Source organism: Protopterus annectens, chromosome 13.part0 (genome assembly GCF_019279795.1).
Source record: "Protopterus annectens isolate FY-2018-M chromosome 13.part0, PAN1.0, whole genome shotgun sequence".
Classification (NCBI taxonomy): domain Eukaryota; kingdom Metazoa; phylum Chordata; order Ceratodontiformes; family Protopteridae; genus Protopterus; species Protopterus annectens.
The window spans coordinates 290,757,689-290,773,973 of record NC_056747.1 but is presented as its reverse complement, the minus strand read 5'-3'; the positions used below and the strand labels follow the sequence as shown (position 1 = coordinate 290,773,973).

The window sequence follows — 16,285 nt, the reverse complement described above, 5'->3', positions numbered from 1 at the left end:
AGGAACCAGCTCCAGTACTTAGTAATAATGACCATCCCTCCTGGCATGTCTAAAGGTCAGTTCCCTGTGCTTTCTCTTATTAACCTGGGGAACTTGGGCATTCTGAGGCAGTGTAGCAACTGCCTCATATACATAGACAACCCTCTCCTCTGAACTCCCAACACTCAGACTTGTGAGAGACGCACTTATATATCCAAACTGGAAGCCATGCACTCTCAAGCCAAGACCGAAATAGCTGGTCAAGAGGAGGTCAACACCTGCACCACACCACATGCAACACATAGGCCTCCAGAACACCCACCATCACAGCTCTCACAATAAAACCACACACCCACCTTCACAGAGGCTCTCAATAGAAATCTACCCAAACAGCAGACACCTCCAAGGCAGAAATGCCCTCGACCACCATAACACAGCACAAACCACAAGACACACAGCTCACCTACATAGTTTGCTCCTCAACCTAAGCCCCTAAGGCAAAACAGCTTTGCCCAATACACTGATCATAGATGACTCGATAGTGAGGCACACTGATGTCCAACTCACTAGGCTGAATAAGGCGATGTTCCAAAGACCAAATTACCACCGTAACAGCTATAAATAAATGCAATCTGAGGGTCATGCTGCTCAAAGCTAGAAGTCTAAATCTCAAGATGCAGCTGCTCACAGCACTCCTGAAATTGGAGATCATCAACATTTGTGCTGTAACGGAGACCTGGTTTAAAGCAGCAGGAAGCACCCCTGCGCTATCAGGCAATAACTTATTCCACACCTTCCGGCCCCAGAATATGGACTGAAGCTTGAAAGGCGGTGGTGTCTCCATATTCATAAAAGATATGCACACCTCCAGACTAGGAGCCCAGCGTAACGCATCTGAGATACTTCAGGTACAACTAACATTGGGTAAGACAGCAATTCAGGTCACAGCCTGCTATAGGTCCCCAACCATGTCCCAATACTCTCACTCCATGTTCCTAAGCACCCTGGAAACTATTAGGGTCCAGCCCAACACTCTCATACTAGGTAACTTCAACTACCCCTCCATCAACTGGGAAAACTACTCATGCACCAATACACTGTCCCAACGCTTCCTGGAATTCAATTACAATGCCCTGGACCAGCTCATTCTTACCCCCACTAGAAGAAGCAAGATCCTTGACCTGGTTATTCCTAACATGAGCAACCATTGCTCTACACCAATAGTTAATTTCTACCTGGTTATAGCTAACCACAAACTAATCACCATGGAAATCCACATCTCACCCACACCCCCTGCAAAGATAACTACCATGAAAAACTTCTCCAAAGCTGACTTTGGTATCCTAAAAGCAGAGATGGCTAACTTCACGGCATCCATGTCAATAGAAAATAGATGCATAACTGCTGAATCATACACCAATGCACTGTACAAACACATACATAAATGCATGGAACCAGCCATACCAAACAGAAACAAGACACTCTCCTCCAAAGAAAGGACGCCAATCTGGTGATCTCTTGCCATTAATAAACTCTACAAGAGAATGAAGAAATTGTTGCAGAACAAGGTGAAGTCCCAAAACTGGAAAAACTCCCTTATTAGCCTCAACAAAAAGTTGAGATCCCTCATCAAAACCTCTACAGCCAGCTATGAAGGCAGAATTGCAGCTAACACTAAAATCAACCACAAAGCCTTCTATAGTTATATCAAGAATCTCCACACCAATACTCAGGTTTGCTCTCTAAGTTACTGCACAATGGTACCGCCTATACTGAGCCAACAGATATTGCCAGCATACTGGCCGACAGATTCAGTGCCAACTCCCCCCCCCCCCCACAAAGGGCCAATCACAATACTGGAGGAATGTCAGACACCCAGCATTACTGCAGCAGAGGTTAAAGCTGCATTGTCCAAGGCCAAGAACACAGCTTCCGTGGGACCCAACAATTTCCCTGGATGTGTTCTACATGAACTACAAAGTAAACTGGCACCACATCTGTGTGGCCTGTTCAATCACTGCCTCACCTCAGGCTTTATCCCTAAAAATGACACACTGCTACAATCATCCCTCTCCATAAAGGAGTGACTATAGACCCTGGGAATCATCACCCCAATAGCCTGAAGAGTCTGATATGAAAGGCTCTGAAGCACATCATCATGGACCTAATTAACAAGGATATAGGGAATCTCCAAACTCTAGATCCCACAATTTGGTTTTGTGAAAGGTAGATCATGCCTGCTCAACCTGGCTGACTTCTTTGAGTCAAGTCACCAGAGCTGTGGATGAGGGCAAGGCAGTTCATACAGCCTACCTCGATCTGGCCAAGGCCTTTGATACCATTCTCCACTCAGGAATTATTGATAAACTCACCAAACTAGGTATTAACCCCTATATCACTAGGTGGGTTGTAAACTGGCTCACAGATACAACCCACAGTGTGAAAGTAGCAGACTCCAAGTCAGGCTGCCGACCAGTCACAAGTGGAGTCCCCCAGGGATCAGTCCTGGGTCCTCTCCTGTTTGGCATCTACTTCTCAGAAGTCCAGGCCAACACGGACGGACTCTGGCTGACCACGTTCGCAGACAACTGCATGCTGGGAGCCATTATTAACTCTCCAAGTGATGTAGACATCCTACAGAAAGGCCTCACTGAGACCAATGACTGGTGTCAAAACCTTGGCTTTAGGCTTAATGACAAAAAATGCGTCATCTCCTTTGGGAAAACCTCAGTTCCCACTAATTACCACATCAATGGGAGCCCACTGAACACTAAAGGTGTTATAAGAGATCTGGGGACACAGGTTGACAGCAACCTCTCCTTTGACCACCACAATGGCACTGTGGTCAGAAAGTCCTTTTATGTGGCATATCTCATTACCAAGGGTTTTGCATCCAGTAAGAAAGAGAATCATCTCTGTCTACTCTTCCCTCATTAGGCCGATCATTGAGTATAATGCCCCATTTGGCATGTACCTCACTAGACACATGCAACAGCTGGAAAGGCCACAAAAGTACCTCATGAAGAGAATCCTAGGCCTTAAACAAATGTCCTACACGGACAGACTTAAATAAAATCTCCAACTATTCTCTCTCTCTCATATTGTTTACTAAGAAGCGATCTCTGCTCGACTTACAAAGCCATGTCTGACTCACCTCTGTTAGAAATGCTACATCTAAAGAAATCCCAATCCCTCCCCACCGCATGCTCCAGAGACTTCAACTTCATTACCACAATTAACAGAACATGCTGGAGGGACAAGTTCATAACCCAGAGACTGCCCATGCTCTGGAATAGACTTCCCATACATGTCAAGCAGAGCACCTCACTGGCCATCTTGAAGAGAAATCTTGAGGAGTGGATGGGAAATAGAAAGTTCACCCCGGGGATCACTCCAGTGGCTCTACTTGATAAAGGCACTGGGAACTAACATCAAGCGACCAGACTGCCAGGGCACTTCTATGGGCCAGGCTTGTAAAAGCTCCAGGGCCATTAGCCTAGTACATACCTATGAAGGATAGTACATTTATACTACATACATGCAAGTTTGAATGCCACTGGATTTTTGCAGGAATTTGATACTGCAAAACTGTATTTGAAAGAAAAATTGAACTTTTTTTTTCTTGGAGGAGGCAAAGCCTCACACCCCTTTTCATATTTTGACTAACTTCAAAGTTGCTGCAATGCAGGAAAATTAATAGTTCCTCATTTTCCCCACAGCAGCAACAATGTCATTCACTGTGCCAACATCCACACAAGTGGTCCAAAGCTCTTTAGCATATTAAGATAGTGTACTATGTTTTTCTTCTCAATAATAGGAAAAATTACCACAATTGCAAAGCCTATGTCTTCAGTGATCTTTGACATCGTCATGGTCGTTATGTGATGATTAATACAATTTAAGAGGACTTCTTTACGTCCCAAGAAGTGGCATGAATCTTTCAGAACTGTAAGGTATCTTGTCATGTATTGCTCAACCTGTTGACAGATGTATCCTTGGAAGGTGATCAAGGTTTTACCATAACTTCTTCCTCCTGCTATTTAGGAGTTTCCTTATTTTGCTAAATCCATTTTTGCTTGAAGAAGTTTTTCCCTTGCACCAGTTTGCATGTATAAATGTCAGATAAAGCTGGAATAGCCCTATTTCTACTCTGGAAAGCTTTTGCTCCTTGAAGCAAGCAAACAGAAAACAAGCTTTATCCATATAATTCTGTTTACCAGTTTTAATTTTAAGCATGACTGGCAAAGTTTGGTGTTGTGATGTGGGCTTACACAAAAGGTAAGACACATTACTGATGAATCTCTCAGCCACACACACTGCTGCTACTTTGCAAAGGGAAGGCAAGGCCATTACAATAAAAAGTTAAATTTTCAATTGATCTAGAAAAAACTTTATATATATATATATATATATATATATATATATATATATATATAAATATATATATATATATATAAAAACTTGAAAAAGTACAAAGCTGTACACCCTCTACTATAGAAATGGGGAAAAATGGAAAACATAACAGAACGGATAGGTATTAAATGAATGCAAGTTGGATGGATGGACACTGGACAGGGTAATCTCAAAGGACGATTACTGCCGAAAATCTAACCGCTACAATCAATAATGAAACCTCGTAAGTCCAAAGAACCATCCTACAACAATCTACAAAGGTCACTGCCAGGTTCTTGGAAAGGCATAATGACATGTCTGTTGTGCAAAACAAGGTAAACGTTTGATCAACATGAAACCATACAAAATTGTCAAAGGGGGCAACAGTTAAGTTACTTAATTAATAACCAGTAAAGATTTCACACAGCCAAATGTTTGATATTTATGTATTTTGATAACATTCTTAGTGTTTTACAATCAAATCAACTGTATTAAGGAAGTATTTCATTAAGATGCAATTATGTCATTAGAAAAATAAAAAAAAAACAGTATCTAATTTAGTTCCTACTAAATAATCCCCCAATTTCTACAGTTCCTGAACTGTCAACTCATATCCTTCCTGGAAAAAAATACATTTGTATTGCACACAAAAATAAATGACCACAACAGTGTTACAGTGCTGTGGCAGATATGTGCATTTAATTTCTGTAACACAACACTGAACGTTTTTTCACAGCCTTTTCCTTTACCAATTTCTGAGTGGTATTTTTAATAACATTTACCTAATTATGTTTGCTTATAATCACATTAACAATAGAAATGTGACTACTGTAGCACAGTTACAGAAAAATACCTTTTTTTAAGAAATGAAGTGCAATTCCTGTGGCACCCACTCCTTACTGTATCTATACATATATATATTTTTTTTAATCTCAAAAACAAAATTATTTGTACTGTGCAGCATAATGTATTTGGGCTTTTATAAAAAAAAATGTACCACATGCCACAGAACAAAATGTGCAACAGTCCAAGCACAGCACATTTTATATGGCATCTGCTTTGCCATCAAGAGTTAAGGAAGCAAAGAAATCTTGTAGCGTCTGTTAAGGCTTTGCTGTACCTAGCACTTCTGAGTGTGTTGCTTCCTCCCTTAAGAACTAAGAGGTACTCCATAAACTCCACTTTCACAAAAGTCAGACAAAAATGAGCCATATCCATGAATTCTGTTGTCTCTCAGAAGGAAGAGGAAGTTGACGTTGCAATCATTTTGCAGTTCAGAACCCAAAACTTGTTTGCTGTCACAGCTAGCAAATAGATCAAATTCCTGAAAGAACCGGCAAACACACAAAGTTCACAGTCTACACCAGCCTTCTCTGTAAGGACTCAAAAGTCATAAAAACAGACTTCCTGGATCCTGTTGATCTTCCATACACAGATGGAAATGACAACAAAAGTTTTGAAATGAAATGCACATCATTGTATATACCACAGTTACGCAATCGAGTAGACAGTTCGGGCTTGAAATGGAATAACAAAGGCACCTGCAAGTCATTTATTAGCTTAATGATTTCATTATCAGACATTACTATTCCACGTCAAGGAATTGAGCACCTTATTCGTGTAGCATTCGATTTCATTAAATCTTTCATCACGGTCTAAACTGCCAGTGACTTGGGCATGTGCAATAAAATGGTTTGGCACTCAGATTCGGAAACTTTCTTCTTTTCCATCAATATGCTTTAAACGGAGGTAAACATCTGTTCCAATTCCCTGCATAGACTGAATGGTCAGCTGTCCACCCAAGTAGTGAGCATAGGCTCTTGAGGTTGGCAATCCAAAGCCAAATCTGTAGAAAATAACAATACAAGTGCAGTGTTAATAATTCAGCGAGGTGGAGACTTACATTCATGAAATTACGAAGAGAGTTTTTAAAACCACAGATTAATTCCCACAGAGCAATGTTATTTGATGTTATTTAATGTTAAAGTAGTTGCATGCATAACATTGCCAAATACTTTTAAATGAAGCTATCACACAGGGTCAGTTAAGACTTCCTGTGAATTACAAATCACTTGTATTGCAATTCCTATTACTCTCTGTAAGACCATTTGTGCTTTGCTGATACCCACCCTTATAATGTGCACCTCACATTTCCACAAAGGCAAAGTAAGTCAGGCCAAGAATGAATTTGCAGATGTCCATCCAATCTTTAAGATTCTTCTTGAAGGAAACATGAGTGTCAGTCTTTAACATGTAAGGCCAATTTATTTTAAAGAGAAGTTAAATGTTAGTTAATAAATTAGTCCCTCTAATGTGTTTCATTTATGTGCTGGTGGAGATTCAACTCCTTAGTTTAAGTGTCTGTAAAGCTGTTCGTCTTGGAGTGATGAAAGATGTCAAGGAGAGTTGGATCCTTAGTGGCAGAAAATACAAGGCATAAATCTCCCTGAGTCAAAAACAGATTGACTATACAGACAGAGCTTGTTAGATAAGGGTCTTTAGAACACTAATCTTTTTATAGTTAGGAATCGTTGGGATCTTTGTAATAAAGTGATGTGTCTGGAAAGGTATAAAACTGGGAATTGCGCTCTACAACTGGTCTAACTAGGGCAGAATGCACAGGGATAGGCTCATACACTTACAAGGAAGTGCTAGGCTGGCTACCACTGTTAGCTATTTTAGGCCTAGCCAGCTTCCCTTTTGGTGTTAGATAGGCCTTACCTATTCCATGGTCAATAATTATAATTACCCCTAGTAAGAATAACTGGGATCATACCATAGATAATCTTAGGGGTATCCATACATGTGATAAAGCATTTAGGAGCTGCCCTGTCCATTAGTAGTAGAGGGGGCAATCCCGGTGTAAATTTTCTATTACTTACCCACAGATCCAAGTTGCGCTTGAATATGGAAAGGGATGAGTTTAGTTTTAAGTGGAAAGGGATGCCTCCTACAAAGCAGCAGTATCCTCTCGAAGATATACCTGTTTTTCCAAGCAACCCTATTGATGTTTCAGAAATGGTCTGGATCCCTAGACCAAGTATTTCTGATGCCATCTGAATTGGTGATGTAAGGCGGTCCTTCAGTACTGGGTCAGAGGACGCCGTGTATGCCAGACTCAGGTCACCTCTTAGCAGTGTGTAAGATACTGAGTATACTGACAGGGCTTTGAGTCGTTCCATGAAGGACATACCGTTTAGGCCTTATATCCTTTATCTCTGTGGGCATTTTCAGGTGCTGCACGTGTCTGAACAGATACATGCCAAAGTGGGCATTATATGCTTAATGACTGGCCTAATGACGCCTGAGTTAAGGAGGACATATGACATCTCCAGATCTAAACACAATCCCTTTGTCTATAAGATGCTCAGCATAGAAGGACTTTCTTGCAATAGACACATGCTAGTCAAAAGTAAGGTCACTGTCAGTTTCCCAAATCCTGAACAACTAGGTCAACTCTTACAGGTGTACTGCCAATGGAGTAGTTCCCCTGGGTAGATGACTTCCCAAAGGATATGATGATACATTTTTTGGCATTTAGTTTCAGTCCATGGCTTTAGCACCAGTCATTTATTTAGGACAAACTTTACAGCAGGATGGCCAAGTCATTTAGTCATCTGCAAACTCAGTCAACCCTTAGATATTGGCTTTTACTTCAGACAAGTAAACACCAAACAGGAGAGATTCTAGCATTGAACCCTGGGGGGACTCCACTGGTGATTGTCTCTTTGAAAAACTTCTTTTGACCTGGATGAGATACCTTTTGATAAGAGGTGATCCAAACTGATTTCCAGACTTCCCAATAAGACGGAGGCCAATTAATTCACCAGTGCAGCTCTACGCAACCCCCCCCCCCCTAAAAAATCTTAAATTTTGATACATGGTTATAACAACTCAAGGATTTTACACAGGGAATAGCCAAAACCAAGTGCAAAAAATGTCTCACGGAACCACAAAGTCAAATAACTAATAAATCACTCAACCCTCTCAATGGCTTTCGCTACCAAGCTTTTTCAAGTGGAAAATGTAAAAAAAATTCTAAGTCTCCCATATATAAATAATTAAAAGGTCACATGCTACAGTTTCAAATACAAATGGTCATATGATAACATTTCAATTCACTAACTAAATATAAAGGTGACATTTCTTCACGCTCCTTAATCTCAATACTGGTTTTGCACTACTCCATTAAATCCAAGAAAACTATCTACCCTAAAATTAGTAATCTGTCTGCACTTATTTTCCTGTTTTCAACTTTATATCACCCCCTCTAACCAAAACATTCATTACATGTAAAACTGCAAACTCAAAGGTATGATTAACACTTTCTCTCTGTCGATGCTTATATAAAAGCATTTGTTTCCACTATGATCACGTCCTCTCTTTTAGCCTTCTCTTTGATTTCCCTATATAAAAGGCTCCACAAAGGTTTACATAAAGCAATATGTGTGTGTGTACATATATATATATATATATATATATATATATATATATATATATATATATATATACACATACACATATATATAGGGTTTATATCGGAACATTGAAGGCTGATAAGTCCGAAGATCACAACCTCAAACTTCAAACCCCGAAAGGTGACATCGAACCGCAGAACGGAGATCGCCATAAAGTGCGGGATGAGAAGATTTCCCTTTACTGCACTATAGTGCAATCTCGGAGTTAGTATATTTAAGTAGCGGGGGGTGTGGGGGGCTTGACCCCCTGCATAAAGAGCTTTATTTTTGTTTTGTTTTTTTTTTTTTGGTAGTTAGTATTTTTTTTTTGTACGTTCGATGCTGTCAGCTTTCGATGTTTGCAGTTCGAAGTTGTGAGCTTCAGACTTGTAAGCTTTCGATCTTATATAGACCCTATATATATATATATATATATATATATATATATATATATATATATATATATAAATAGGGTCATACCTAATCAGGCACTTAAAACAGTTGGAATGCCCTCAAAGTTCCTGACCATAAGAATCCAGAGTATGAACACCCTGTCCTACACAGATCATCTTAAGGTCCTACCTCTGTACTCAGTCTCCTACAGGTTGCTGAGAAGTGATTTATGCCTAGCATATAAGGCATCCACAAATCCAGCATTGATGGATCTCTTTCACAGCCACAAAACAAACAGCACATAAAAAACTAGATCCAAAGAACTGAACTTTGCCTGTGACATGTATAGAACATGCTGGAGAGACCAATATGTATCTCAAAGGATCCCCGGCACTGTGGAATAAACTCCCCATCCACTTTCCCTGACCCTCTTTAAACAAAACCATGATCATTGGATGGGAAATCAGAAATTTGTCCCTGGTGCGGCCCCCATGTCTTTGAGGGACAGAGTTCGACAGTAAGTAAATTAATCCTCAACTACCAGGTCAACACTTGGTGTTTTCTCAATGAAATAATTAGCTTGGGTGGAGTATTTCCCAGAGGGTATCACAATGCATTTCTCTGTGTTGAGTTTTAATTCATGGCTATAGCACCAGTCATTTTCTTGTGTTAGATCCTCTTGCAGGATGAATGTGTCAATGGAGGAATCTATGATAGCTCCCAATTTACAGTGATCTGGGAATGTGTTGAGCCAGAGGCCTCTGACATTAGACTTGACTTCACAGAAGTAGATGCCAAACAGGAGCAGCTCCAATACGGAGCCCTGGGGTGCATCACTGGTCAATGGTCTCCTGGTGAAGGTGGTCTGACTGATCGTGTTAGCCAGTTGCATTTATTACTTGTCCCCACCCATTTATCGTCCTTTATCACACAAGTAATATGAATTCCTCGTTAGTATAAACACATCCTGTTAGTGACTGTGTACCTAGATCTTATGTTTCACTTCTGATGCAGTCCGTTTGCTTATTTGAAAAGTTTGGTGGTGGTGATGGTGGCACATCGACACAGAAAGCCACACTGCATTAGGCATATTTTGTTTCACTCAGGAACATAGCTTTGCCTTTTTTTTTCATAACATACATGAGACATGTGTATCACATGGATATTGCTACACTTTGTACTAAGTTCTGTTGTTCATCACTGGTTATTCTTTAATGATACGTCGCTGCATCTCTAATACGTTCATACAGGAGAACACACCTGTCATTTCACTTTAGAATTCTATGGCTTAATGTGGAACCTTCTGTCACAGAAACACATTAAAATGTGCACATTAGAAAACATCAGAATGAACAGAAGCAATAACAGCACAAAGCTATGACATCCGAACAAAAGTGGGATGCAAATAACGCTGCATTTGTGATACAGACAATACAGTACTGACAATAACACAGGTAATAGTGATTTGACTAGCAACTAGGGTGCTTGGGGAGCTATCTGGGTAGGTCAGGGGGAGGGGAGGTTGGGTGCAGCTAGTTGATGTTGTCTCACCGGACCTAGATATATATAGATAGATATATACACACACACACACACAAAGAAAAAATGTTGATTTGTGAAGGGTGCATACAATATTTTCATATAAAAAAACACACTGATGGCATTGTGAAGAAAGAAGTGATCCGTTCTTATTGGCCACAATGGCCATTGTTCTCAAATCTTGTTATTTATAGCATAGAATGTATCACTTCTTTCACAGAGTCATTGGCAAGGGGTTCATATTACATTGTCGAACTTTCAAAAGTCCAAACGCCATATGGTCGAACCCATACGTTCGAACTTTCAAAAGTTCAAAAATGTCCAAAAAATAAAAACAAAAAACAGAAAAAAAAACTACCTGATGGTTGTAAGCAGGGGGGCAAGCCCTCCTGCACCCTCACAACCCCGCTCTTTAAATATAACAACTCCGAGATCGCACTACAGTGCAGTAAAGGGAAATCTTCCCTTTCCATACTGAACGGAAATCCCCATTGAAACGTTCGAACTTTTCCAAGTTCGAACATATGGGTTTGACAATATGGCGTTTGAACTTGTTACGGGTCGACAACTTAATATGTATCCATTGGCAAGTACTGGGCTAGCTGCCTTTGTGGGCCATTTTAAGTTTATCCAATTTTCCTCAAAGGTGAAAATCAAACTCTGTAACCAGTGTCTGTGAGGTAAACCTCAAACATTATGTCAACCCCCATCCTATTTTTTTTTTTTTTTACAAGAGAAGGTCAGCTGATTTTCTATCAAACTTCTCCCCAGCATTCAGGGAATATAAAACGTTCCAGAATTTTTTCTTATAATATCCACGCAGTCTCTAGCCTGTTTATTACTAAGTCTGTATCGCTCTAGTTTTGTCCCATATTTGCCTGATTACTAGCACTAATTTTAGCGTCATATTTATCATAACACAACCTTTTTTTTTTTTTTTTTTTTTTTTATAGTACCATCTCTTTCTTCTTTAACTTCATCAAATGCCTTTAACACATCTATACTATTATAACCTCTTTGTATATAATCATTCTGTAATTCCTTCATCTGCACCAGGGCAAGCTCTTCTTTTTCTGCATTTGACCCTCAACTACACTGCAAAATATACGGTTAGGATATATGCTCGAGCTATATGCACAATTATTCCTTCTAGCTGGTCTCCTTTAAAATGGCTGCATCCAATTTTAACCCGGTTCTCTGTATTTTAACATCTAAGAAATGTACACGCTCATTCAGTAATTCAGTTTTAAATCTTAACAAATCTGTTGTACTTACTAGTCTAGAAACAAAATATTTCATGTGAACTTACCCAGATAATAAAAACATCTACAAAATCTTTATAAAACAATAGTTCCGTATTAAATTTATTTTCTATAAATACATATTCTTGCTTCCATTTTGACATAATTAAATTGGCATAACTGTTCATGACTGAGGTACCCAGGGAATAGTAATATTTAGGCTGCCTTGGACTTTCAAATGACATGGAAGATGACAACAGGACTGGGCAGTTTAATATCCCAGGAGACTGAACGGTGGAAACTGACAGTCCACAAGTCCATGGGCAACTCTTCAGACCCAAATATGGAAAATAGACAAGATGAAACAGAATGCATCCACTGCAAGCACTATTGATGCTAAGTTAAAGGGAATTATGTCATAACTGCAAAGAATTAATGCTACACTGACTCGCTGTATGGGCAAGACTGAGTAAAGTTTTTAGGTGGAAGACATGCTCTTCTACCATTCTGACCTCTTGATGGAAATGGGCGGATCCTTGGCTAATGTAATCCAAAGAACTGCAGATATCGAGTCGAAGTTTGATCTAACTGAAGCAAGGCAGGTGGACCAAGAAGACTGTGCCAGATGGAAGAAGGGATGGACTATACAACATTTATGGATGAAAAGCTCGTGGAGTGGACAGGTATTCAGAAGGATGAAACTACTTTGGAGAAGCCTCATAGATTGTTCCTTTTGCAGTGGGTTAGGGCAAAGATTCCATGACCTATCTTGAACAGATGCTCTACACGTGGTCTTAAGGTGAAATTCCTGTCCTTTTTCTGGTCTTCAGGGAAAGTTTTACTTATAAATAACCACACTGTGTTCTTGCAACCACAATTTTTCTACAGACACCAGGAAGCATTGGCTGAGTTTCCACCCCATTATTTAAATTTTCAGAGAAAAGGGGTTAGAAGTTTAGGCAGCTATAACCACCACAACGGAAGGCCTATATTTTGGTGATGGCTTAGTTATTCTCCTATAACCAAAGAAGATGTAAACTAAACTACACATCAAGCTAAGCAGTGTAAGCAACAGTCTGACTTTGGGGAAAATGTAACTAGCATAGGAATGAATAAACAGTATAAAAATAGCTAAAACATTAACATGGAATTTCAATAGAATTTCCCACCTTTTCCTCTTTTACTTTAGGAAACCAAACCCACCATTCTGCTCTTGCAGGAGACCCACCTTAGTAAAGAACATTTAAAATGGGAAAGGGGGTTATAAACTGAGGGCGGGTCAGAAAATCCTTTAACTTCACAGGATCATAGGAAGTTACTAGGCTATTAGTCCTGAGGCCCTTACAAGCCTAGCCAAGAATTTTGGCCATGTTCCAACAAGTCAGCACCCTATGCCACTGTCCAGCAGGGACATAGGTGAAATCCCAGGGGTGTATTTTCTGTTCCCCATCCAGTTATCCAGGTTGTGCTTAAAAAGGTTTAATGAGGTAATCAGCTTTACGTGGAGAGGGGGAGTCTCTGGGACACAAATGTGTCCGGCCAACAAGTTCTACTGATGTCACAGACCACGTTGAGGTCTTGCGTGTGGGTTACACGAGTGGAGCTTGACTTGTGGATATTCAGTAGTCCCAACAGGGTAGGGTCTGAGATTGCTTTGTATGCCAGACAGAGGTCACCTCAGAGGAGTCTGTAGGAGACTGAGCAGAGGGACAGGGCTTTTAGCCTATCTGTGTAGGGCAGATGTTTCAGGCCCTGGATTCTCTGGGTGAGGAATCTCTGTGGTCTTTCCAGCTGGTGCATGTGCGTTGTGAGATGCATGTCAAAAGGGGCACTGTATTCAATAATCAGTCTTATAAGGGAGGAATATAGGGATGTTATGACCACCTGGGTTCTCAAGTCCCTCACGACTGATTGCATGCATATTGCCTTATCATCAATGTGATAATCTGTGGGGACGTCATTCTTCCCAAAAGGGATGATGCATTTTTTGGCATTCAGTTTGAGGCCATGTTTCTGCCACCAGTCATTTGTTTGGGTGAGACCCTCTTGGAGGATGTCCACATCACTAGGGAAATTGATGGCAGCACCCAGCTTGCAGTCATCTGCAAACTTGGTCAGCCATAGCCTATTAGATATGGCCTGCACCTCTGAGAAGTATATCCTAAACAGCAGAGGCCCCACCGCTTGTTACGGGTCTATTACTTGAAGTGGCTTCCCCTATTCTGACTAGGTGGGTTCTATCAGTGAGCCAGTTTGCTACCCATCTGCTAACATATGGATTGATGCCTAGTTGAGACAGTTTATCTATTACACCTGAGTGAGGAATAGTATCGAAGGCCTTGACCAGGTCAAGGTAGGTAGTGTACAACATCTTCTCCTCATCTACTGCCTTGGTAACTGTCTCAAAGTCATCGACCAAATTTAACAGACATGACCTCTCCTCGATAAAACTAAACTGTGTGGGATTAAGTGTCTGGAGGTTGCCAATGCCCTTGTTAATGAGGTCCATGATAATCTTCTCCATGGCCTTGCAGATCAGGATAGTTAGGCTGATGGGTCTATAATTTTCTGGATCAGTGGACACTCCACCTTTGTGCGAAGGGATGACAGCAGCTGTCCTCCACTCAGATGGAACGAAGACTGTACTCAGGCTTTGGCTGAATAGGGTGTCTAATGGTGCTGCAAGTTCCTGCCTGAGTTCATGTAGGATGCTGCCTGGGATGTTATCGGGTCCCGTGCAGGCCGTATTTTTTGCCTTTGAGAGGGCAGTGATGACTTGCTCCCTAGAGATAAGGGGAGGGGGGCAGGTACTGGGGATGCCCTGTTTTACTGATGGGGGGGGACAGATGAGTGAAGTTTTTACTGAACCTGTCTGCCAGCAGGTTGGCTATATCTAGAGGGTTTGTGTATGTGGTGTCTCTGACCATCAGTTCTGAGCAGATCTGGGTGCTTCACTTGAGATTGCGGACATATGTTAAGAAAGCCTTATGAATGTCTTTAGTAGATGTGGCCAGTTTGGACTCGAAGTTTGCTCTGGAGGATTTCACTAGTGCTCTTATTTGCTTGTTCTGGCTAAGGAGAGATTGCTTCCCATTAGACACCTGCCCCTCCTTAGTCCTGGACAGCAATTTTTTTACTTTTATTACAGAGTTTATTTATTGTAGATGTCTACCAGACAGGTTTACTCTTCCTTGAGGAGGAGGATTTTGTCCTGTCTGGTATTCCTGATTTCATGTAGCTATCTAAATGCTCATATACTACTTTGGTGCAAGTCTGGACATATGTGCCAGTTTCTGTGGAGGGGAAGGGGGCTGTTAAGCTGTTTATACCTTCCCTCAGGAGGTAGTAATCAGCTTTGGAGAAGTTTTTTTGTTTGACCCTAGCTGGGGGGGGGGGGGGGTGACTTTATGACTGCTTTGTGATTTGATCTTACCAGGGATGATGACACTGTAGGGATGCTGCAGTGGTTACTCATGTTGGTTAATACCAAGTCCAAGATATTTTCACCTCTTGTGGGGGTGTCAACCAACTGGTCCAAGGCATTTGCATTGATGAAATCAAGGAATCTCTGGGCATTTGTGTTTTGGCATGAATATTTCTTCCAATCTATGGTTGGATAGTTAAAGTTGCCCCGGATCAGGGTTGAATCTTGATAGCTATGAAGAGGTCCAGATAGGTGGAGTGGGCATCTTGAGTCAGAGTTGGAGGCCTGTAGCTAGCAATGACTTGAATACGGGTCTTGTCAATTGTTAACTGCACCTGGAGTATTTCCTGTGCATCACACTGTTTGACCAGCCTAGAGGTGTGCATGTCTTTTATATATATACTGCAACTCCACCCTCATTTTGTTTTGCTGCCCACAGCTTGGGGTTTGAATGAATGACATGATGAGTAACCTGGTATGGCTGGGGTGCTCTCCGCAGCTTTGAACCAGGTTTCTGGGACTGCACAAATGTCAGCTTCTTCCAGGATTAAGAATGCTTGCAATGCGTGCAGTTTCATGTTTAGACTCCTAGCGTTTAACAGCATAACCTTTAATTTACATTTGGATGAAATTTTCATGTTGGTAGTTTTGACCTCATGGCATTGCCTAAAAAAGGCTCTATGAGGGAGGCAAGAGCCTTTGCCGGGAACTTAGCACAACTAATAGCCAAGGGAATCACATCTAGATCTAAAGAGGTCACTGTTCCCTTATATCAGCAATGATAGTTCCTAGGTTTTTACTAGGCTAACCATCACTAAGGTCCTTACAAGCCTAGCCATGCACTGCAAACCATTTGGATC

General features: G+C 40.9%; 1 protein-coding gene across 1 annotated transcript in view; it reads right to left on the bottom strand.

Annotated features, from left to right (window-relative positions):
- Positions 1–4,803: 4,803 nt before the first annotated feature.
- Positions 4,804–16,285, bottom strand: part of LOC122787253 (3-methyl-2-oxobutanoate dehydrogenase [lipoamide] kinase, mitochondrial-like) — a 422,261-nt gene continuing 410,779 nt past the window's right edge. Inside the window, exon 11 of the mRNA XM_044053859.1 lies at positions 4,804–6,217. Within this exon, the coding sequence (XP_043909794.1) occupies positions 6,073–6,217 (145 nt within the window). The 3' untranslated portion in view covers positions 4,804–6,072. The remainder of the gene's footprint in view (positions 6,218–16,285) is intronic.